The following is a 25,002-nucleotide window of genomic DNA, read 5'->3' on the forward strand; positions in this document are numbered from 1 at the left end:
TTTCCTGATCTGCAGGGCTGTTGTAGTGAGCACCAGTGAAGACCAGATGAGTAGGGCTGGCCTCTCAGCTTAGTGTTTGCAGATAAGTTGTTAATTGCTGAAATCCATTATAATAATTAATTATCAATAGTGCTGGAGATCAATCTCAGTGCCTTGTATTTATTAGACAACTATTCTACCACTAAACTATACCTCATCACAAAACATTTTTCTATAGACAACAAATAAAAAACAGAGCAATGTTTTTTAACCACTAGGTTTATTATACAATCTGGTCCGTCCCCCCACCCCACCCCCACCCCCTCCACGCACACAGCCAGGGTCTCACTATGTAGCATCTTCTGCCCTGGGCCTAGCTGTACAGACCAGCTAGCCTAACCTTGAATACAAGAGCTCTGCCTGCCTCTGTCTCCTGAGTTGGTGATTAAAGATGTGTGACACCATGCCCAGCCTCCCTTTTTTTTTTTTATTGTATTTATTGGATGTTTTGCCTACATGTGTGTATATGTACCATTCAAATGCCTAGAACCAGAGGAGGCCAGAAGAGGGTGTTAGATCCGCTAGAACTGGAGTTGTGCTACCCTGTTGGTTCTAGAAATCCAATCTGCATCTTCCAAAAGAGCAGGAAAATTTTTTCTTTTTGAGACAGGTTCTCTCTTTGTAGCCCTACTACTGTCCTGGAACTCACTAGGCTGGCCCACACGTCTCACTGAGATTCTTCTGGCTACACTCCTGGAATTAAAGTTGTATACTACCATGTCTGGTGCAGCAAATACTCTTAACCACTGAGTCCTCTCCAGCCATCAAGCCGCTTGTATTTGTTTTAATATAAAACATATATTCCTAGACATGAATCTGTGTCATCTCTATACATGACAAGATTGGCTTTAGTGAACTATCGTAGTGTTTGAAGTCATGTCTCCTGGGTTTCTTTGGTTTAAGCCATGTTATGTGGGTTGATTAAAGCAATGATACCTGAATTATCAGCAATTTTTTTTCTGAAACACCGCAAACAGTTGAGTATCTTGGGTTTTGTGGGCTCTTTTTGTTTAGGTTCCTTTTATTTTTATTATATGTATGCTTGTGTGTCTGTGTTTGGTTTGTACATGAGTGCCAGTGTCCTTGGAGGCCAGAAATGTCATAATTGCCTGCAGTCAGTTATAGGTGCTTTTAAGCTACCCAGTGTTGGTGCTAGGAACTGACCTTGAGTCCTCTGCAAGAGCAGTAAATGCGCTTCACTAGTTAGCCATCTCCAGTTTTTATGGAAGGGAAAACTACCATAGTATTTAATGTATCATTGTATTTTTTAGTTTGTCATCAAAAATAATTGAATGCAAGCATTAAATTTTAAAACTAGATATGGTGGCACATTCATGTGATTCCCGCACTTGGGAATCTGAAGCAGTTGGATCTGCTCAAGTTTGCTGCCACCTTGAACTGCATGGTTCAAGGTCAGTTTGGGCTACAGTGTAATACTGTCTCACAAAACAAAACTACCTCAGACAAAATCCAATTTTGAATTAAGCTTGATTTAAGACTAAATGGAAATTTTTTGGGTGTTGTTATGATAGCGCAGTAGATAGAGGCGCTGACTGCCAAGCCTGATGACCTGAGTTTGATCCCCAGACCCCACTTGGTAGGAGAGACCCAGCTTCTACTTAGGATGTTTCCTCTGAGCCCAACTATGCTGTGACACACAACATTCCCTCCTCCTCCTCCTGCACTATAAATAAATACCTGTGGTAAGAAAGAGTCACATTTGAATACATATCTTACATGAAGGGCTCTAAATATTTTTGAGTTATTACTTTCCATTTCTAGGCCATTATTTTTTGAGTTACTAATTTAGTTCCTACTATGTCTGATCTTTTAATATCCATGTCCTTGTAAAGCAATTAATATGCTAGTGAGATCTTCAAAAGATACTTAGTATTTTATTGTGAAATTTAATTTCTATAAGTTTAATTTGTATAATTCAGAATATAAGACTTAAAAATAATAGACAATTTCAAGGACTAACTTACTCTAAAGAACTTTTAAACAGTAGTATAAGTCGTGCAATGGCATTGTTGTCTTTTAGAAATTAACTTCAGGGGCTAAAGAGATGACTCAGCGGTTCAGAGCACTGGCTGCTCTTCCAAAGGACCCAGGTTCATATTCCAGCACTCACACATGGCAGTGCACAACTGTCTGTAATTCCACCTCTGGGGGAATCTGACAACCTCACACAGATATGCCTACGCAGAACACAACACCAATATAAATAAAATTGATTTTTTTTTTTTTAAAAAAAGGAATTAGCTTTAGCTGGGCTTGTACTGCTTATCTTTAACACCAGCACTCAGGATATTTTGAATCCGGGCCAGCCAGAGTTACATGATGAGACCCTCTCTAAAAGAAAGAGAAAAAAGAAAAAAAAAGAACATGCTTATGTTAGGTCCTAACTCCTGGGGAAGTAAGAGACAGAAAGGTTAGGCAATAGATACAGAACAAGTTTAAGGCCATCCTGTGTGTGCTACATAAGACTTATCTCCAAAAAGTTAAAAAACAAACTAACAAAACCCTATTTATTCTAGGTTAATGTTCTTTTAAAATAGTATTCTTTTTATTTATTTTTTTTTCAGTCCATCCTCTGGCCAGTATAATAGCACATTTTGTGTGTTGTGGGTTATTTCATTTTTAGCTATGTCTGATTCTACTCCCCTTCCGATCCCTACCATTATAGCTTCATTTAATTCTTGGGAACAAAAATTAGTACATTCATGGCTAGCACATTGATTCTGTATAAACCAGTATTATAAGTTTAGCTGATTTAGAAGGTAACACTATGAAAGTGGGTGTACCAGGAAACCCCCAGGCATGGTGGCACACACCTTTGCTCCCAGGAGCACTTTGGAGGCCAATAAGTGAGTTTGAGGCATGCCTGGTCTACAAAGTGAGTTCTAGGACAGCCAGGGCTGTTACACAGAGAAATCCTGTCTCAAAAAAAATCTCAATTATAATGTCAGTATTTTCTTCCATTACAGATGAGTTGCTGGATTTCATGGTGCCTCACTGATAATTCTTCTACAAAGAAGCTTCGATTCCTCGTGTTTTAAATGGGGAACTAGGTGGAGGTTTTGTCTCAGTTTTGGTGACTAGATGATCATCTACCTTTTTTTTACTTTCCTGGTCATTGTGCTTGGCTTATTCAGATCAACAGTCTGATTCACTTTCCTGTTATTGGTCAGAATATTTATTTTTAATCATTAAAAGTTGTTATCAAATGAAAGAATAAAAGCAACCTCAATGTAATACTGAAACCTTAGTTTTGATATTGGATGAAATAACTTCTTTAGATTTTAAAAAACAATTTTGTAGCATTTTAAATGTAATGACTATTTAGTTCACCTTTCTATTCATTTTTGTTTTTATAATTGCCTCATTTTGGAAAATTGTGAAATAATTTAAATAGTATATTTGTATATATGTATAATTATTGTAATGTAAAATACTATGACTGTATGTGTCTTGAGTGTATGTATGCACATGAATGGCTTTGCTAGCCAAAGGGTTTTTTTATCTATATAAAATATTTTGTATAAACTTTCCTTTCAGTTAGTCATGTATAATAAAAACATGTAAAGTCCTTTTTATTTTTACTAGTATGCTTTTATGGTGTTTAGATGACGTCTCAAGAGGTTAAAATTCCAAGGGAGAGTGGGGAACTCTTAGAAGTATTTCACAATGAGAGTGTAACCAGCTCAGTTACTGAGGGTGGCCTCATTAAATTGAAAGAAAAGATTTTAAAGCAAGAATGATAACTAGGATAATCCTACACTTAAAATATTTTTTAACTGGGGGGCTGGAGAGATGAGAGTTAAAAGCTTGTCTTGGAGTTACTATTTGTAGATCAAACACCATGGCCAAAGCAAGCTGGGGAGGAAAGGGTTATTTCACTCAGTGCCATATAACAGTTCATCATCAAAAGTAGTTAGAGCAGGAGCTAATGCAGAGGCCATGAAAACTACTGGCTTGTTCCTCATGTCTTGCTCAGCCTGGTTTGGGCTGGAATCATAATTGGCTGGGTCCACCAATGTCAATCACTAATTTTAAAAATGCTGTATAGACTTATTAATAGCCCAATTACAATAGAGGCAATTTCTCAGTTAAGGTTCCTTCCTCTCATATTTTAGCATGTTTTGAGTTGACATAAAACCAGCTAGGACACTGCTCTAGAAGAGGACCCAGTTATGGGTTCCAGCAAGTAGATGGCTGCTCAGGAACCAAAAAGTGGTGCTGCATGCATTTTTAATCCTAGTACCTGGGAGGCAGAGCCAGGCAGATCTCTTGAGTTGAAGTCCAGTGTAGTCTACAGAGCTAGTTCCAGGATAGCAAGGCTACATAGAGAAACCAAAACAAAGAGCAAAAACATGGCTACTTGTGATTGTAATTGCAGTTCTAGGGGATCCAGGGCCTTTCTGGCATTTACAGGCTTCTGCCTGCATGTGGTGCACCTAAAAATGAAGGTCCGCAACAGACACTTTGAATCATACCATTTGGGAGGCAGAGGCAGTCTAAATTTGGGCCCAGTCTCTTGTATATATCAGATTCCAGGGCAGCCAGGGATATATAATGAGATCCGAGAACCTGTCTGAGAGAGACAGAGACAGACGGAGGGAGGGAGAGGGAGGGAGGGAGGGAGAGAGAGAGAGAGAGAGAGAGAGAGAGAGAGAGAGAGAGAGAGAGAGATACACTGAGGGGCTCCAGACATAGCTCAATAGTTAAGAACTTGAGTCCTCTGAAAGAACATGTTAAGCACTCTTAACAACCAATCTTTATAAAAAGAAAGTAATTTTAAAGAATGAGTAAGCTGAAAAATTCAGGTCAAGAAACTCCCAAAGGGAAGCCAACGAAAGCATATTTAAGAAATATAGAGGACAGAAATAGATGTGCTGATACTGAAATAATAGACCAAAAAAAGTTTAAATAGAAATAAACCAAGCTGGATAGATGGCTCAATTGTTAAGAGCACTGGCTGCACCAAAACTAGATAAGATGGATGAAGCTAAGAAGTGCATGCTGACAGGAACCAGATACAGACTCCTGAAGAGTCACAGCCAGAACATGTCAAATACAGAGGCGAATGCCAGCAGCAAACCACTGAACTGAGAACGGGACCACCGTTGGAGGAATCAGAGAAAGGACTGAAAGAACTGAAGGGACTTGCAACCCCATAAGAACAACAATGCCAACCAACCAGAGCTTTCAGGGACTAAACCACTACCCAAAGAGTACACATGGACAGACCCATGACTCCAACTACATATGTAGTAAAGGATGGCCTTGCTGGGCACCAGTGGAAGGAGAAGCCCTTGGTCCTTCCAAGGTTGGACCCTCAGTGTAGGGGATTGTTGGGGGTGGTAAGAGGGAATGGATGTGGAGGGGAACACCTTTATAGAAGGGGAGGGGTAGAGGTTAGGGGGTTTGTGGACAGGAAACCAGGAAAGGGAATAACATTTGAAATGTAAATAAATACCCAATTTTCTTTTTAAAAAAAGTGCTGGCTGCTCTTCCAGAGGTCCTGAGTTCAATTCCCAGCAACCATATGGTGGTTCACAACTATCTATTATGGGAACTGATGCCTTCTTCTGGTGTGTCTGAAGACAGTGACAATGTACTTATTTACATTAAGTAAATAAATCTTTAAAAGAAGAAATAAACCCACATAGTACCAAGTGAGAGAATACATCTAGATATATGCTGACATTTGTAAGTACTAAAGACAGTAAGACATCTTAAACATTTTTAAAGTACTAAAATAACTTGAACCAAAATTTCCTTTATACGAATTATTAAAATACAATTGCCTTTCTAAAATGAAACCATAGATAGTTGTAGTTATTAAATAAACTAAGTTAAAAGGTACACAATAAAGAGAAACGTTGATGGGGCAAATGTATGAATGAAGACACTCCTGAATTCCCCGGTTTTGAGCATCAAAACCCACCAATCTTTTAGTCCTTTTCTTGTACATTATTCTGTATCCACATTCTCTGCATCTGATTGGATTCCTGAATTTTATTTCATTTTTGTGTGACACTCTCCACAAATATATATCATTGGCTGCTGCTTTGGAGGTTGAAAGCCTTTCTGGGTGTCCATGGTACGTGCCACCGCAGCTGGAAGAAGTGTCCCTTCTCTGTGCACTTAGAGTAAACTTTTATCTACTGAAGTACTTTGTGTGGGAAAGCTTTTTTTTTTTTTTTTTTTTTTTTTTTTTTTTTTTTTTTTTACCGGCTGAGCCATCTGAACAGTTCTTCCTGCCCCCCCCCCCCCCCCAAAAAAGGCAGGTGGCGGGGAGCCAGGCATTAAAGCCACGCCTTTAAATCCCAGCCCCGAGGAGGCAGAGGCAGGCAGATCTCTGCGTTCAGAGGCCAACCCGATCTACAGAGCGAGTTCCAGGACAGCCAGGGCTACAAAGAATCCCTGTCTCGAAAAACTTTTTAATTAAGCAATTATTTCTAGTATTTGTAAAATACATCAAGGGCTGTTTCCTCACAACGTCACTTTTCTACGGGCAATCAATCTTGGACAGCGAATCCGTATATCGTTCACATAGGACCTGTGTTGATACAGAGTAAGTCACTGTGCGCTTAGTTCTCACGCGCACGCAGTTCCTCTTTTGGAGACCTGTTTCATTCACAGAAGGACCCCCAGTCAGCCGACAAGCCTCAAAAGCTATTTCCGCCTCCCTTCCTACTACCAGCAGCGCGGCAGTGACGCATTTCCGCCGATGTGGGCGTGGTAGTCGCGCCGCCTCAGGCTGATGACGCAACGAGACTCCTTCAGCACGTGTGTGTCGGCTTGCCGGCTCTAGGGGGTCTCCTTGCCGTCGTGGGTTTTCGGCGGTCACCCCGCAGCCCTGTGGCCGCGGCCGGAGACTATGGAGCACCTCTCTGTGGACCTGGTTGCCGGGCCGCTGCGGCTAATCGCCACCAAGAATGAGAAGAGCAGCGGCGAACTGAACAGGTTCCTGGCCAAGTCGGTGAGCACGGGTGAAGGAGGCGGGCCCGGGTCGGTGAGCGCGGAGTCCCGAGAAAGGGCCTTTGTTTTAGGGGTCAGCTTTCATTTCCTCGCCCCCTGCCCAGCGCTCAGGCGGTGGTGGAGAGCATGCCCTTCCGGAATAAAAGCAGTTGGCTTTTCTGCGAGGCTGCTTCTGTACGACCCCCACCCCTCAGGACACGTGCTTTGCCTCAGTCAACACTTACCTTTCCCCACCCCTCGTTTACTTGCAAGCTTCTTTTTCTTTTCGACTTTGTCCCTGATATTTGGCCCATTGACTAACATGAGTAGTGTTTCTTTTGGACGTTTCAGTACCACTGAGGAGACACAAAAATTTGGTCTCTACACCAGGGGGTTCGCAACTCCTTTGGAGACGGTTCGTAACAAACAACTGAAGATCAAAACAAGACAGTTTAACATTAGGAATTGGGAGGTGAAAGAATTTTTTTTTTTTTTTGACAAATGGGTGTTGAGTTTTAAAGAACCTTGCTTTTATTGATTACTGCCTGAGTTGAGCATCCTTCCTAGGGAACTTTGCTCTTTGCGTTTTAATTTCCTTTTATATTTCCCTACGAGCTCTGTCTGTAAACTTGAGTCTAGAAAGACGTGCTTTTAATTTTGTAAAACTTAATTGGTCAGGAGTGCATTAAGTACATAGACACTCGATTGTTTTAGTAATCAACATCACTATATCATATCCAGTAGTTCTCAACCTGTGGCTCACCTAAGACCATCGGAGAATACATTTACTGTTCATAACAGTAGCAAAATTACAGTTATGAGTTAGCAATGAAAATAATCTTATGATTGGAAGTTACCACAAAATGAGGCACTGTATTAAAGGCTTACAGCATTTGGAAGGTTGAGGATCACTGGTGTAGACTAAAGACCCTGAGTCATTTGGAGCATCGTAGAATTCGCCTGAGAAAATCTTGAGAGTTTTTTCTGAGGTGTTGAATCTACATTCTGTCACTGAATTATCCCCTTAGCCAAAAGGCTTTTTGTTTTTCCTTTTGAGACAACATCTCTATTATGTAGCTCTGGATGTCTGGGAATTCACTGTGTAGACCAGGTTGGCCTCTGAACTCACAGAGATCCACAGAGTGCTGGGATTCAAGGCAGGCTTCCAAACCAGCTTGGCTCAAAAGGCGTCTCTGATACTAAATTGACTGTGAAAAGCCAGACTTAGTAGGCTACATCTTCTGGATTTCTGGCCTGAGGCTCCCTTATCAAACTTACTGCAGGTGGACTCTGCATGGATATGCAGTCTAGAGTGAAAACTGTTTTTTGGTGGGTTCTGTGAAAGAAGGGGATAATTGATTTAGATGAGCTGACCTTGTGGAAGACTCTTGGATTATGTCTTGTTTCGAGTCTATATAGTCTAGAATTCTTGTAGTGGGAGAGCATTTGCTTAGTATACAGGACATCCTAGGATCAACTCTTAGCACCTAAGGGGATTCACATTTATGTTTTGGGTGTGGTGTTGAGTATTGGGGGATGGGTAATATTTTAGGGACACTGACACATACAGTGTAAGAACCATGCACTGTAAATTCTGAAAATAGTATAGTAATGCCACAAGACTAGAAAGCTTCCTTGATTTGGAGTTGGGACCTTGTTGAATTCTAGACAGTGTCAGGAATCCTGCAGATTTGTTTCTTTCCCTGTTGGCTAGTAACTTAAATATTTTCATTAGGACTGGTTACGTTTATCCTGTAGTTCTTTTTGTTTTGAATTTGGTAGCTCCAGTGCTGAGAAGACAGGTACATCTTACCATGTTTATAGGCACTCCTAGTTTTGGAAACAAAAACACTTTATTAGAGATTACAGATGGGAGTAATTCATGCTGGAATTTGATATTTGAACCAAAAATATTTAGGAGAGTTTTCTTTTTTCTTTTTAAATCCTGTTATCCAGTGGCTATATCCTGATTCCGAGAACTAGGCACCAACTGTTAGTAGCTACATCATTCTGGGTATTGAATCCAGGGCCTAATACTGTACCACTGAGTTCGTTTAATTTTTGAGACAGCATCTCATGCTGGCCTAGAATTTGCTATGTAGTCTAGGTTGGTCTAGAAGTCACAGATCCACCTACCTCTGCCTCCTGAGTGCTGATTATTAAAGGCATGTGCCACCCTGCCTTGCCTTGGTATTTATGTTTATAAAAATTTTGCGTTTTGAGACAAGATTATATGTAGTCCAGCATGGCCTCCAACTTGCTGTGTATCTAAGGATGACCTTGAATTCCTCTTTATTCTGCCTCCCTTCCAAGCACTGTGATTGCAAGCAAGTATCATGGGCTTATTTTTCAAAGTCTACATGCGTTGTTACTGCAACTGTGATGTCTCCCCTACTTGGACCACTGTCTGCATTTACATTTATAGAGAGCAGAGTGTTTAATATAACACCAAGCATAGGAACAGGAACATAACATAACTGGAGATTTGTTCTTATTAATTTCAAAGGTATGGTGTTGGGGGGAGGGGGAGAGAAAGGACGCTCGTGCATTCATGTGCGTGTGTGCCTACCTGTTAATTTCAGGTGCACATGGAGACCAGAAGAGAGTGTCTGATTCTCTAGAGCCCTTATGCAGGTCACAGAGATTTTCCTGCCTGGCATTAAAAAAACATGCACAACTACTCCCGACAAGTTACTGAACTTCTATCTCTGTTTCTTGATTAAATACATATAGTGGCTTTAAAATAGAATAGTCGTAGATAATAATTATAAGCAGGATCTCCAGGCTGCTGATGTGGGTCAGTGAGGGAGTCCCTGCCTAGTGTGTTTTAGGGTTGAACCTTATGCTGTCACAGCAGAACAGTACAACTTGCAGCAGTTTCAACACCTCGGGCCTACGCAGTTTTAGGTTCCTCTACTGTCTTGTCAGCTGTAGCTTTTATGTATTTATTTTTGGAGACTGGGTCCCCATCTTTGTGGCCTAGATTAGCCTCAGCATTTTCCTTCAGTTTATAATCTGTGAAGTGGGGGTGACAGTCTCCAATCTATGGGTCGGTATAAGGAAAAAATGCATGGATAATTGTAAGTGCCATGGATAATGTTTGCTGTGGTGACTGCTGTACATACAGCTGCTCTGGTGACTAGAAAATACAGGTGAGGAAAATGCCAACAGCGCCTAGCATTGAGTGGTTGGCAAGCAACTGGAGTAATTATTATTTTAGCATTTTTTGTGGGGTTGGCTTCACTATGATAGGCAAGCTTTCTGCCATTGAGCACCCCAGCCCTAATATATTCTCCTTATTATTTGTATTTTTTCTTATTATTTGTATTAATGGCCATATTTAGACAGGGTCTTGCTGTATTTTCCAGACTTCACTTGAAATAACCGCCAGGCCTCAGACTCCAGAGTACCTGTTACAAACTTGCCCTACCACACTTGGTTCTATTTGTTATTGCTTGTTCATTTAATTCTATTTGAATCCAGAGATCGCACGTGATAGGCAGTTTACCACATGACCACAGGTTGACATGCCCCAGTCCCCTGCTACTGGCATGTGCCCCTCATTTATCTTTGCATTGTTTTTACTTGGAATGCTTGTCTTTCCTCTTGCTGTGATGAGTGTGGCAAAAGCTAACTTGGGGTTATGGAAGAGAAGAACAATGCACACAGATGCACAGACTCTCTGGGTTCTTTTAAGGTGGAAAAGAGAACAACTTTATTCTGCAGTTGGTGTGTTTGCAGAGCATCAAGCCTTCACTGGAGCTTTAGAAATCATAAGGGCTTAGAGCTAACTACTGAACGTACTTACCCAAAATTACACACCTGAAGGCACTTGTCGGCGTCCAGCCTCGACACAGGATCGAGTTCTCAACTGGAAGCAGGGATATCTGCAAGGCTCATGATTAAACACAGACTACTTTTCAGGTACAAACTGACAGGCAGTTACTCTCCTCTTTCTCTCTGTGCTCTCTCTCTCTCTCTCTCTCTCTCTCTCTCTTACACACACACACACACACACAGAGAGAGCTTGAGGTTGCACACACTGAATTCTCTTTGCACATTGCCCTTTTCTTGAACTCCCACACACCTGTGCGTTCCGCTTCATCCTCACACACACCACATGCACTCTCCTTTCACTCACACACACTCTTCACACACTCACACACACCACACGCACTCTCCTTTCACTCACACACACTCTCATACACACCTCACATTCTCTCTCTTCACATTCTTTCTTTTCACATGCACCTCCCACACACCTCATGTGCACCTCACTTGCTTTCCACTCGCTCTTCTCGCTCTCTCATGTTCACTGTTGCCTTTTTCTTACGCCAGTCTTTTATTTATACTCCAAAAGCAGGTAGAAAAAAGACATTGTATAATGATTGCCAAATCAAATTATAAAGAATAACCACATCCCACAAAGAATTAAGAATTACAGTTCTTCCCCAAAGTTTCAAGCTTGTCCTATTCCCAGGCCTGTGGCCAAAATAATACTAATTGCAAATCTATCGTTATTTAAACTTGAACCTTTAACTTATTATACTTCAAGCCCGAGCTCTGAGGTCAGCTACTTGCATTTTTTATGAAGCGCTAATGATAAATGACATGGGCAAAGCTGCCAGGCAGTGGCCAGAAGAATCAAGTTAACCCTTAACTCAGTACTTAACCTAGCCATCTGCTTCTGCACATTGCACACAATGACTCTCCTCAGAGTCCCAGCATTTAACTTTTTCCTTTTTTGGGGTCCCAATGTTGGCTCTGATTCATTTTCTAGTAATTTTTTCAAACTTTCCTTGCAAGTCAAGCATTAATCTGGAACTGTCATTGTGCGGTTACTGCATTGTTTCCATCTTGGCCATTAAGGCTGTGCCCCTATGCCTTAAACGGTTTTTAATTGTTTAAGAATCATTAAATCAAGGAACATCTAGTTTCACAGAATTCTTCAGAGCAGAAGAAAGAAATAGGAAAGTCAGATAGAATAGAATAATTATGCACACCAAGGCATAAAAAGTAGTCAGGCACAAATGAAATCTATATATGGGACCAACTGTTTTTTACAAAGAGCTGCCATCAGCTACTGAGCTGTCTCCTTCCTGGCCTGTTGCAGGCAGTCCCTTATTTCAGATGCTGGGTCCCCTGGAGGGATGTGTCTCCTGCTTCTCAGTGTCCCAGACTCCATCTTTTTAACAAGGAGCTGCTGCGGGCTTCTGAGATGTCTCCATCTCAGCCTACTGCTGGCAGTCCCTGTCATGGGATGCTGTCCTCAGCAGGCATTTTCCTTCTGGCTGTCAGTCTGTGCTGTTTGTGAACATAGGGACATGTGAATGCCAAGGGAAGCATTAACTTGAGTCACTTGTTGCCCTTGAGTTCATGTTTGCCCTGAAAGCTTTACAGGCCTGTGAACAGGCACATCTTTCAGTTCTCTTCTGTTTGTCTGGAGGGCTGTGTTTGCAGTTGTTTTCAGTGGAGCCCTAGGAGGATTTGTCTCCTTTGTCATTGCTCACTTTGTTTCAGACTAACAGTGAAGGCCCCTTAAGGAGAACTGCAGCTCTGGTGTCCAGTCCAGGGTCAGGCAGGCAGGGGACACTCAACCTGAGCAGATGAGTCTGCTAACAAATTGTGATATTCAGACATTGCAGAACAGTTTGAAAAACTTTTCAGTGCTTCAAGCATGGGATGACACTTTAAGATTCTTTCTAATTCAGCTTCATTTTAATAGTAACAGTTCCCAAGTGTATATGTGGAAAGAGAAGTAGGACATTTTTCTTTTTTGTTCTTTTGAGGTAAGGTGACCCTCGAAAGACTGGCCTGGAATCAACTATGTAGACCAGGCTGGCCTTGAACTCACAGAGATCTGTTCTGCTTGCCTCTGCCTTAAGTGTCATTTGAATGCATCATCGTGCTTATCTTTTCTTTTTTTTTTAAGAAATGAGTCCACTTCAGACACACCAGAAGAGGGCATCGGGTCCCATTACAGATGGTTGTGAGCCACCATATGGTTGCTGGGAATTGAACTCAACACCTCTGTAAGAGCAGTCAGTTTTCTTCCCCACTGAACCATCTCTCCAGTCCCCTACCCCCTTTTAAATGCTTGGATTGCTAGCCACTGCTAAAGCTGTGGAGAGAGTCGAGGAAGGCTGATGGTGCTCCTGTAAACTTTTTGGGATATGTCCCTGCCACCATCTTGACTTCAGACTCCAGAAATAAATGAGACTACTGTTTGTTATTTTAAACCATCAGTTTATTAGAGTGTTTTAGTAGTGCTAGAAAATTAGCTTAACTTATTTTTCATAAAGATTTGTTTTAAGAACTTTTAAGTCCATCCAAGATCACTAGGACATGCTCTTTGGGCTTACAATGAGATATATCTGATATTCCCATTGTAAGCTGAAAATAATCAAAATAAAATGATACTCTTAATCTGCCAGATATCCGAGTTTACCCGAAACATGCTCAGAGCGTTTATTAGTTAAAAGATGGATGGAATCATCCAGCATAAATCCCATTTTAGAATAATGTTGTATAATTCATGTAATTTTTGTAAAAATGGAAAGTAAAGAAAAGTGTTTTATGGATATACTTTTACAGCATTTAAATACTAAAAACTTGTTAAACCATTGCAACTTTTATATCCTTTTAAATACCCTATGTATCTAGGCTGAAAAGAAATACATGATTTATTTGTTTCTGGTACTAGGAATTAAGCCCACCCTCATGCATGATAGGCTAGGTGTCTACCACTGAGCAGGCCTCTATATATATATAGCTTTTTAGTGCTGTAAGGTTTGTATGTACATATGTGTGTATGTATGCATGCATGCATGTATGTATGTATCCTTTTGATTAGCCCCATTGTCATACAAAACTAGAAAAAGATTGGATAAAATTGGTAAGGTTATTCTAAGTGAGCTTAGAGCATCACTCCTCGACAACAGAAGCTGTGCTTGCTATACATACGCATGATAACATTACTTGGTGGCACAGGGCTGATGGGGTGGTAGAAAGTTTAGGATCGCTTTGAGCTTATGGCCAGCTTGGGATACATGATAAGACCCTATCTCAAACCAAACAAAGCTTAACCAACAAAAATCTGTGGAACGGAATCCCTTTTTTGATTCAGGGTCTTGTGCAACTGTAAGGCCAGGGTGACCTCAAACTATAGATCTTCTGTCTCGGACTCCTGAATGCCAGGATCACAGGTGTGTAACATCATATCCTCTTTAAAATGATCTCTAAGGAACACTTGCCTATAGTTAAAAAGTGCAGTTACCTCTCTGTGTCCTGGCTGAATCTGTTAAGTTCCTTCCCTTTGAGTGGTAGCTGTAGAAACTGTTTGCTGTCTTAGTTGAAGTTTCTGTTGCTGTGATAAAACACTATGACCAAAACTAACTTTGGAAGGATGAAGTCAGAGGGAACTCTTTGGAAACTTAAATGTGAGGTTCTACAGTGCTAACAGTAAGTTGTGCTAACTGTGTGTACATAGTAACAGTGTAACAACTGACTAAGCCCCCCCCCCCCCTTCTCAACTGTCCTGTGTATGCTTATGGATTTTCTGAGGCCACACATTAGAATTTTGTTGTTTACCCTCTCCATTTCTTTAGGTATGGTTGTTCATAGTGGCTCTGTTTTGCTAAATTTTAGGTTGGTTTTCTCTCTAGGAATGAGTTTTATCTTCATCGTTTGTGGGAATTGAACACAGAGCCCACCGCATGCTAGGTACCAACTCTGTAACCGAGCTGTATCTAAGCTATACCCAGGCCTTGCCTTCATAGGTATTTCTTCAAAGATGTGCTCCTTCCTGCCTGGAAGTAACCACAGAATCATGTCTTCGTTTATGAGGAGCGAAGGAGACAAGAACACCGAATGTTGAGGCCCTGCAACATTTACTGTTGAGCTGAAGTTGCATGTCATTGAAAATGGAATCCCAAGCATTGGTTTTCTTGTGTAGAACCTCAGTAGACTGGAGCTTTCAGTAACAAACTCTAACCTCTTCTTGTAACAAAACCATATTTTGTTGTATCATGAAATCACTTAAGAAATGTAGAAATTAGTGTTTGGATTCTAAGCTAGTGCTCTGATCTTTCTGCTACTAAAGCATATGGTTTGCATAGATATTTGTCTTGCCTCTCACTCAGGTGTGGACACCTCAAGATCGCCAGTGCATCCTGAATTCCTTGGCACAGTTGCTGCTAGATAAAGACTATACCCTTTTGCTTGGTCGCCAGTTGCGCCCTATCCTTTTGGATTTGCTGGAAAGAAATGCTAAAGCCATTAAAACTGGAGGCCAAGTCAACCATGATCTGCATGAACGGCTCAGTGTATCAATGAGCAAACTCATTGGTAGCCATCCTGATGTTCTTCCGTGAGTAGCAATTTGATCCATATTTCTCTGTAAGGTGATAACCTCTTTTCTAGTGGGGTGGCTCTTGCTCTAACCAAAGCACTTGGGAGGTTGAGGTGAGAGACTTGTGCACTTGTGGCCAGCCTCCAACATACAGCAATACCTCTGGTTTTTTTGTTTGTTTTGTTTTTTAATTTTATTTATGTATTTTTTTTAAGGAGTCATGTCAGAACAGGGCATCAGATTCCTTTATGGCCATGATCCACTATGTGGTTGCTGGGAATTGAACTCAGAACCTCTGGAGCAGCTGGTGTTCTTACATACTGAACCATTTCTGTAGTCCTAGAGGGCTGGGGAAGGAGTTGTTTTAAGTTTGGTTGTTTTACAGTCATTTATTTATAGAGGGTGGCACCGAGGTCAGAGAATAGATTGGGTCAGTTCTCTCCTTCCACCATGTGTTTCCTGGGAGTTGAATTCATGTATGTGTTCAAGCTTGGTGGCAAGTACTTAACCCCTGAGCCATCTCCTCACCTGCTTTTATTGGGTATCTAGTGTGACCTCAGTCTGGTCCTGTCTCAGTCTACCAAGTGCTAGGACTACAAGTGTGTACCAGTACTCCTGGCTTAGCTGTGATGACAGGTTTGAGGAAGCAGCCATATGTCCCAGTCATATCAGAATCTGGCAAGATGTGCGGATGAGGTAGATCTGAGGTTGGGTGAGAACTCTTCCCAGAGCAACTGAAAGGGAGAATTAGCTAAGCTTCTGAGACTGGAGCTGACTCACTAGCTAAGAGCTCTTGCTGCTCTTGCAGAGGACTAGAGTTCCCAGCACCAACATCAGTTGTCCACACTTCATACAGCTCCAACTCTGGGATCTGACACCCTCTCTGGCCTCCTCGGGCATCAGAATTCCCATGTATACAGGTAAACAACAGAGTCTTTATAGGGAAGAAACTGTCAGACTAGGAGTGTACCTCAACTTGACGCTGTCGTGTATGGCCTGGGTGCAATCCCTACTGCTGCTCCCCACCACCCAAAATAGTCTATCAGATTGGTAGGTACCTATGCAGAACTGGATTCTGATGTGTGATTGGTTTCATTTGTAGTAGGTTGTGTCTTGTAGGTTTTTACGTTGAGAAGACTAAGGGCTTTCATTCTGAACACTGCCTGATATAGGTTTTTCATCTGGACTTAACACAAGGAAAGAAGAAATGAAAGGCTGTATTTTTATATTTTTATATGCTATTGGAGAAGTAGAAGGAAGTGGCCTTAGAATTGAATTGTGGCAACTTGGAACTCCCACCTCTAGAAAATGTGTTAGGAATATGTTAGAGATTCATTAAGCTAGTGAATTAATTTTCTGTTTTCCACCAGCATCAAATTTTATAATCTTTTGTGTTTGTTTGGTTTTGGCCTCAAACTCACAGAGATCCACCAGCCTCCACTGTCCTAGTGCTAATATTAAAGGCTACAGGTGTGTGCCGTCCAGCTCCTGTCAGCCGCCCCTGGTACATCCCCTTCTCTGCTTCATGTCCTCCTCTTCTGTTTTTGTCTTTCGTTTGTTTGTTTTTTGTAACCTGTTGAATTCAACTAGTACAACCTATTGGAATGCCGACTGATCTTTTAGCTTGATGCTGTACAGGTGAATTCATGATAGCCATGGCCACCACGTCATGTCCAGGAAACAGCATTACACAGCACCCCTCTCCATCCTCGGGTTCAAAGAAAAGCATGCTTAGCTAACACTAATGTGGAAACTCCTGCCCTGAGCTCTGACCCATATAGGTATATTTCAGCAATTTCCATACCAGTTTATTATTAGAGAGTACCCCAAATCCTTCAAGATTCCAGAATGGGTACCAAAAGCATGTTTAAAGTATAATAGGGACTCTAAATAATTAAAAATTCATGCTTAGAAATATGAATAGCCTAGGTCCCGATGGCCAGAGGAGTTATGTCTTTCAGAACTAAGAGTTCTGTAAATTGTGATGCTACAGGCAAGAAAATGAGTACACCCCCAGCTCTGGTTTAAACTGTAAATTAACTCATTTCATCTTACCATCTCTGTCTCAGGTTCTTGGTTAGCAACGAATCTCAAAACCCTGGTAACCTTTTCTCACACATACTTATGTTGTGAACGTATTGGCGATTGTGTACATTGATGTACTAATGGGTGTGCAATTAAAAAATGACTGCGTGGTTCATATATGGTTAAGAGCAGTTCATGTTGATGCAGCTGTCAACACAGTCACTTTAAGAGTTTCCATATATTTTTTTCTCATGTGTTTTGATGCTGGCGATTTAAATTGAGGCCCTGTGCATGCTAGGTAAGTATTCTGACACTTTAGTCTTCTCTAGTCCTTTAAATCTATTTATAAAATTGCTGACTTTGAACTTAATGATTTTCTTGCCTTAACTTCTGAAGTTCTAGGAATATATGACACCTGATACTAATTCTTTGAATCCTCTCTCTCCTCCTTCCCCCACACAAATCTGAAAGTTTGCAATTTTGGTACTGTTTTTGGAAAATCAGCTTTTTTTACTTTGGTTTTTATTATTGAACTCAGTTTTTTTCTGTTATGTTGAACTTCATGTTCTATCTGCAACTAACAATTATTTGCGTGTGTTTGTGTCTGTATGTGTGTGTTCTCGTAAAGATCTCTGTATGCTTTAATTTGTAGCCTAAGCACCAGGTTTTGCCTCCCCTAGATTCAATTGAACATTCTCTTTTGTTCCTCTTCTGTTTCTGTTTGTGGCTCTCCCTTATTGAGCAGCATGGCAGGAAGGATTAGCGCATGGGTTTGTCTCTAGATAGTGACATAGTATGTTCCTCATAGTGAGAATTCAGTAAGTGTTCAGTGAGTACATTAAGTAATTACTACTCAAAATGTGTGCAGCTTTTGTGGGTAAAACCTTTGGTGATTTGCAGATTCTCAACTGCTACCTCATGCCAGGGCCTGGATCCTCAGCCTGAAATGGTTGCCATCTTTAGGATTGTATTGCTTCAGCATTGTTCTCTCCATGTTCTACCGTACCAAAAGTTCTATTTAGTTCTGCAGTCCTGTCCCTCAGCACTTGGCTGCTTCTACAGTCAATGAAGATGTTCATGTCCAGTCTTGTCCCTGAGTACAGATGGGCACTTGGCTGCTTAACTAATGAGTATTGATACTGTCTTCCCTCCTGAAGGTTTGCCCTGCGCTATTTCAAGGACACCTATCCAGTTTTTCAGAGACTCTTCCTTGAGAGTTCTGATGCAAACCCAGTGCGCTATGGACGTAGGCGGATGAAGCTCCGGGACCTAATGGAAGCAGCCCATATATTTCTGCAGCACAAGCAGCCTGTCTTTCGGGAGCTCTGGGACTGGAGTGTGTGTGTCCCTCTCCTCAGGAGCCATGACGCTTTGGTGCGCTGGTATGTGACTTAGCCTGTGCTGACTTGGGGTGGGAGTGGGGAAGGACAAAGAAAACCTTTAGATATGGTTGTTGGCTTTATGGGTGCTGTCTGTATGTTTGTTGGATCCCGGAATTGCAGTTATGGGCAGTTGTGAGCTGTCATGTGGGTGTTTGGAATTGCACTCCAGTCCTCTGGAAGAGCAATCAATGCTCCAAACTGCTGATCCATTTCTCCAGCCCTAGATCTTGTTCTGTTTTGGTCTTACCCCCTTTCTTTATTCATCCAGTTTTGCTTTAGAAAGAGATCATATACATGGAGTATCACCCTTTTTCCTGTTCCAGGAAAGCAATTCATTGTGTTTGCTTTATGTTTTATCTCATAGTGTGTGTTGTAATGGTTAAGATTTTATTCTCTAGTGTTTAACTGATAAGTACTTTCATTAATCAACGGGAGGTCAGAAGTGATATGCTTCTTTTTCCTTCAGGCATACAGCTAACTGTCTTGCTTTGGTGACCTGCATGAATGAAGAGCACAAGTTATCCTTCCTCAGGAAGATTTTCAGTAGTGAGGAATTAGTGCATTTCAGGTTGAGGTAAGTAGGGGCCTACTTGCAGGTCTTGCGTGTGTTTTTGGGGCAATTCATGGACATTTTTTTCCTCTTAGGTTGTTAGAAGAGGCTCAGCTACAGGATTTGGAGAAGGCCTTGGTTTTAGCCAACCCAGAAGCCTCCCTTTGGCATAAGGGAGAGGAACCTCAGTACATTCAGGGACACCTAGTTTCAGCTGACCTCTCTTCCAGTGTGGCAGCCGTCTGTGGTGTGGTACTACCTAAGCAATCTTCCAGCCCTGCAGAGCAGCAGGTATGGTGGCCTCTCTAGGGGCTATGCCCCATGAACTGTGAATGTGCAGTTTCTTTGGCAGAGTCCAGGCATCATGCGTGATACACATTGAGTTCGCCAAAGTGATGTTCCACTTTGGAAGTGTTTAGTGAGAAATGAAGATAAATTCACCTCTGAGTTTGTCCTGGGTCCTCTCTTCATCTCCTTTAAATCTGAAAGTAGAAATAGAATGTCGTCTGTGTGCTGCCTCGATCTTTAGCAAAATGTAAAGATGTGCCTAATTACACAGGCTAACTGTGGTCCGAGCTATTTAGTAGGCTGAGGCAGGAGGATCTCTTGAGGCCAGCATAAATAATACAGCAAGGCTCTGCCTCAAGAATAGTAAAGAACAAGACAGTAAACCAAGGCTGATTGTGAAAGAGACTTAAGGCCTGAGGCTATAACTTGTTATAAAAGCACATACGTTGGCTAGGCCAGGATCACTTAACAAAACAGAAGACTGAAGTCCTTACTGTACCTGAAAACATCAGATGCATTGAAACATAATGTATTCTCTCTGCCCAGATTTTCACATTCTTTTAATATGTGTGTGTTTTTACATCTGTGCAAGAGGTGCATGCTTAACATGTAAGAAACATACAACTAGACTGCTAGCTCCTGCATTGTTGATCTTTTAAAGTTTTTACAAATTTTCTTTTAAATTTTTATGGGTGGCTGTGTGTGCCTGAGTGTGTGTTTTGTACATCACATGAGTGCAGCAGCCCTTAGAAGTCAGAGTTTGTGCTTGATACCCTGGAACTGTAGTCATAACCCCTGCACTGCTAGTTTAAGTATAAAATGTTAGCATATGGAAAGCGGAATTTTAAAGAAAAAGCCACTGGTGATTGATGACGTTCTTAAATTTATTTAGAAATTGTTCTAGGTCTGGAGAGAAAACTCCACTATTAAGATTAGTTAGTGGGCCAAGTATGGTGGCCTTTAGTTGTAGCACTCAGGAAGCAGAGGCAGCCTTTGAGCTTGAGGTCAACCAGGATTATAAATCGAGACCCTGCCTCAAATAAACAAAAGTGCTCTGCTCTTCCAGAGGAACCCTACGCAGTTCAGTTTCCAGCATCTGCAGGAGATAGCTCACAAGGCTGTGTGTGATGCCAGTTCTAGAGGATCTCGTGGCCTCTTCTGGACTCCATAGGCAACAAGTACACATGTGGTATACGGGTGTGTGTGTGTGTGTGTGTGTGTGTGTGTGTGTGTGTAATGCCCATACACATAAAATTATTTGAGTTTTTAAAAAATAAAAGGGGTACCTCATATTTTTGCTCTACACAAAAATAATTTTTAGAACATGAAGAGCTTTTCCTTCTGAGTTTGGCTCTCACACTTTTTATGATCTAAGGCCAGTAGAAGCATTGTTGCAGAAATTGATTGTCTTTTGAGGGAAGGGCTCTCTTAATAGTTTTTCCATTTCTCACTTTTCTTCTTAGACAAGTGACAGGAGTTCTTCACGCGATCAGGAGCTGGCTCTTACGTCCTTTGTGTTGGTTGAATCTGTGTGTAAAAATCTTCAGATGCTAGCTGTTGCAGTGGCTTCTCAGAATGCCGTGTTGCTGGAAGGACCAATAGGAAGTGGTAAAACTTCCTTAGTTGAACATTTAGCTGCAGTGACTGGTAGAACAAAACCTCCTCAGCTTCTCAAAGTCCAGCTTGGTGATCAGACAGACAGCAAGGTAATCAAGAAGCGGCAAGTATCGCTGGGTCGGTATTTGCAGTGTATCAGCATGCTAATGTTTTTGATGGAGCATAGTTATTGCCCTTGCTTCTGACTTTTGGAACAAGCTTTGTAAACCTCACACACCTCCTTCTCTTGTTGAAATTTCATGTCTTTTCAAAGGAAATAGCTTTGCTATCTCAGGTGTTTGATTTCTCTGATTTACCTCTTTGCACAGATGCTACTCGGCATGTATCGTTGTACAGATGTCCCTGGAGAGTTTGTATGGCAACCTGGCACACTGACACAGGCAGCCACAAAAGGTCACTGGATCCTTCTGGAAGATATTGACTATGCTCCCTTGGATGTGGTATGTTATCTTGCTAACCCTTTACTCTGCAGTTTTGTCTTTGAAGGACATTTTGTCCACAGTCCCTGCGAATGGTTTGGTGTTTTGAATTTTACATGATAAATTGTAAGAAGCTCATTCATAGTTACCTGCCTAATCTGACTTGAGAACTTGGGTTTCTTCACTTGTCTTATGTTTTATAGAGTATTTATTGAATGCTTTGTACTATTTTTTTTTTTTTTATAGTGATTGAGTACCTGGTAGGAACTGTTAGTGATTCATTGGGGACTTTGAGATCAACTTTTAGGTGTGGCAGCTGTAGAATAAGGCTACAAAAGGTTGTTTTTTTGGGTTTTTTTTGTTTTGTTTTGTTTTTTTGTTTTTTTTTTGTTTTTTTTTTTTTTTTGAGCTGCCTTTCATTATACAGCTGTGAAATTTGTTATATAGCCCACATTGATCTCGAATTGACATTGCTCTTGACTCTGCAGTGATTATAGGAGCATGCCACAAGGTGGCCTGTTTTGGTTTTTAGAAAGATCACTTCTGCAGTAAAGTGGCAATCTGTTTGCTCTGAAATCCTTAAACTATGACCAAAAAAGATATCCTAAGGTTAAGGTGTCTCTACAGGTTCTGTAAGGCAAATGTTGACATTAGTGCATATTGAACTGTACATACTGGAGAGACAAACAATGGTTATGTGTGGGAAAGGTACTTTTCTCCCACCAAATCTAGCTGGTTCTGGCTCATTCTTTATAACTTAGTGATTCTTTTTATGTTTGGAATAGGTTCACTGAATTCTGAGTTAAGCTTATACTGTTGGGTCATTTGCATCTCTTGTAAGACCCTTGAATTTAAGAGTCCTAATTTCTGTTTACATCCTACTGTCTTCTCATTTCTGGGCCACAGTAGCACTCAGTGAGTATTGAGTAAATACTGGAGTGCAACTTATAGAACACAAATGCATTTGATTCCAGTTTGCACTGTGAAAACTGGATGGTGTTTCCTTTAAGGATATGTCTATCATCCGGAGACAGATGGTGTTTGCTTGTTTGATTGTTACTTCTGTCCCGATGGCTTTATCAGTAGGGTTTTGTGATTTAGGTTTCTGTGTTGATTCCTCTACTGGAAAATGGAGAACTTCTGATTCCTGGCCAAGGCGACTGTTTGAAAGTAGCTCCTACATTTCAGTTATTTGCAACCAGGAGGTATGTCTGACTCTGTTCCCGTTCTCAAATCCCTTTTGGTTTTTGCTTTGCTGAAGTCATTTATGCTTTACAGAAACATCTTGTCATTGATATCTAAACACACCACGGCATTATTCCAGTTATTTAAAAACAATTTGATAAAAATTCTATCAGTCCTTTTTAAAATGACTTGGGGGTCAAAAATCAGCCTTTAATTTTTCACCTGTCCTCATTAACTTAGCACTAAAATGGCTGCTTTTATTTTTGAGTGCGTGTATAGCAGTTACCCTATTTATGATTTTCCTACCATGGTTTTAGTTGCTCAGTCAGTAGGATTTGAAATATTAATGGAAAATTACAGTAATAAAAATTCATAACTTTTATCATATTGTTCTAATTGGTTGTTTTGGCATTTCATAGATTTGTTGTAGAGGTTGCTGCACAACAGGCTGTCATCAAATAATAAGCTTCTATTTCTCCCAGGAGTGGGGATATCATATTTTATTCTTGTTTATCACCTCTTGTTTTGCCTCATTAATAAAACTTTACCATTGGTATAGTTATATAGATTGTGTACTGTCTGGTTTCAGTCATCCATCATAGATTTTAGGGGAGTGTCCTGCATATGAATTAGGTTAGCTATAACTCAGCTTGAAATCTGGACCTTTTATGTGACACTGTTGGATTCTCGTTAAACTGCAGGCTCCTGAGCTGTGGAGGAAGTTGGTACCGACCACTGAATAGTCATGCTGCTATGCTAGACAAATACTGGACCAAAATTCACCTGCATAATCTGGACAAGAAAGACCTGAGGGAGGTATGCAGCTCTGGATAATAAGGGTGCTTTTCATTTCTGTTTTTCATCACAGAAATGCCAGTAGCTCCGCTCAGGTAGAAATAGAGGGGTCTGCCTAAATGAAATAGCTGAAGTCTAGTTCATAGAGAGACATCCCGGGCCCTGGAAGTCGAGGCACTGCACTTGAGACAGAACGTTGATTTCAGCAGACACCTAACATTTTTCAACCCTCATTCTTATTTTTTTTCTCTTTGCTTTTTTTTTACAACAGAATTTTTTTTTATAGCCCTGGCTGTCCTAGAGTTTGCTCTGTAGACCAGGCTGACCTTGAACACACAGATATTCACCTGCCTCTGCCTCCCAACCACTGGGATTAAAGGTGTGTGTTACCACTGCTCTGCCATTTTCTCAAACTTTGTGTCCCAATTACGTCTTGAATAGGCCTTTTATTCTCTGCTAGCAGTGTCCGCTCAGCCACCTGCAACCAACAGGCTCCTTTCTACTCCCTGTCTCCTTTCTACTTCCCTGTCTCCCATGCTTCCCCGACCACATGGTTATTTGGCACGGTGATACACTTCTCACACAAGTCAGATGAAACTAGGGTTCCTTTTTTATTTTAATTTCCCTGTAAAGCACTTTATAAAGTGTTGTGATGGGTAGTGTGCATGCTGTGCTCTCCACTGCAGTGCTGAATAGCTGTTAGAATGAAGAGCATGGACCTGGGGCTTTAAAATTCTACATTTGCTTTTCAGAATTTAAATGCTTTTTATCAGTGACTCTTCTTTTGTGATCTGTAATTTTCTTTCCTATGTACCTTTTCATTTATTTTAGGGTTACACAATGAAACTTCTACAAAGTAGTTCTTGAGGAATTCTTTAGCAAATGAATTCCTTGTACTTGGGTACCTGTGGGCTGTTGTTTGGGTATCTTGTTTTTGTTCTCTGGACTATTGTGGTTGGCTAGTTTGTCAATAGCATGAGCAGGGGCACAAGCTGTTGGAATTCAAGTAGGATGAATGGGTGGGAGCAAAGGGAGAGTGCAAAGTCCTGTGCTTAGTAAAGATTTCAAATTTTACAAGTCGTCTTTGGTTGACTAATGTCAGTAGTTGGTGTGCATTCCCCATCCCTGTGCTTAAGGCTGGGATCCGGGTCCTTGGCCAGACTAGGACAACGTTCTTCTGCTAAGTTGCTAAGCTACTTTTAAGAATTTCTAACTGTTGAGTTACTTTTTTCTCTCCCCTGTTCAGGTTCTTCAGAACAGGTACCCAAGCCTTTTAACTGCAACTGATCACTTACTTGACATCTATATTGAGCTCACTGGAGAAAAGCATTGCTGTCCAAGTATTGGCTGTGACGAGGCACCACAGGAAGTTTCAGAAGCTGAGGG

At 41.1% G+C, this 25,002-nt stretch overlaps 2 protein-coding genes across 7 annotated transcripts in view; both read left to right on the top strand.

Annotated features, from left to right (window-relative positions):
• Casp8ap2 (caspase 8 associated protein 2) overlaps positions 1-3,635 on the top strand; it is a 39,268-nt gene extending 35,633 nt beyond the window's left edge. For 3 of the 4 annotated variants that reach the window (XM_006237975.5, XM_006237973.5, XM_006237974.4), the window contains one exon: positions 3,027-3,635. The gene's annotated coding sequence lies outside the window, so the exon portion shown is untranslated. The remainder of the gene's footprint in view (positions 1-3,026) is intronic. The other variant, NM_001107921.1, reaches the window with a different exon arrangement.
• A 3,151-nt stretch (positions 3,636-6,786) lies between these two features.
• The window catches only part of Mdn1 (midasin AAA ATPase 1), a 130,904-nt gene continuing 112,688 nt past the window's right edge, over positions 6,787-25,002 (top strand). The window contains exons 1-10 of one of the 3 annotated variants that reach the window (XM_063287901.1): positions 6,787-7,027; positions 15,147-15,373; positions 18,538-18,762; positions 19,229-19,336; positions 19,408-19,603; positions 21,064-21,306; positions 21,526-21,657; positions 22,738-22,841; positions 23,523-23,637; positions 24,863-25,002. The exon at positions 24,863-25,002 is cut by the window's right edge and continues 45 nt beyond it. In XM_063287901.1, the coding sequence (XP_063143971.1) occupies positions 6,926-7,027; positions 15,147-15,373; positions 18,538-18,762; positions 19,229-19,336; positions 19,408-19,603; positions 21,064-21,306; positions 21,526-21,657; positions 22,738-22,841; positions 23,523-23,637; positions 24,863-25,002 (1,592 nt within the window). In that variant the 5' untranslated portion in view covers positions 6,787-6,925. The remainder of the gene's footprint in view (positions 7,028-15,146; positions 15,374-18,537; positions 18,763-19,228; positions 19,337-19,407; positions 19,604-21,063; positions 21,307-21,525; positions 21,658-22,737; positions 22,842-23,522; positions 23,638-24,862) is intronic. The other 2 variants (XM_039110965.2, NM_001427015.1) reach the window with 2 other exon arrangements.

The sequence above is a fragment of the Rattus norvegicus genome, chromosome 5 (genome assembly GCF_036323735.1).
Source record: "Rattus norvegicus strain BN/NHsdMcwi chromosome 5, GRCr8, whole genome shotgun sequence".
In the NCBI taxonomy this organism is placed as follows: Eukaryota; Metazoa; Chordata; class Mammalia; order Rodentia; family Muridae; genus Rattus; species Rattus norvegicus.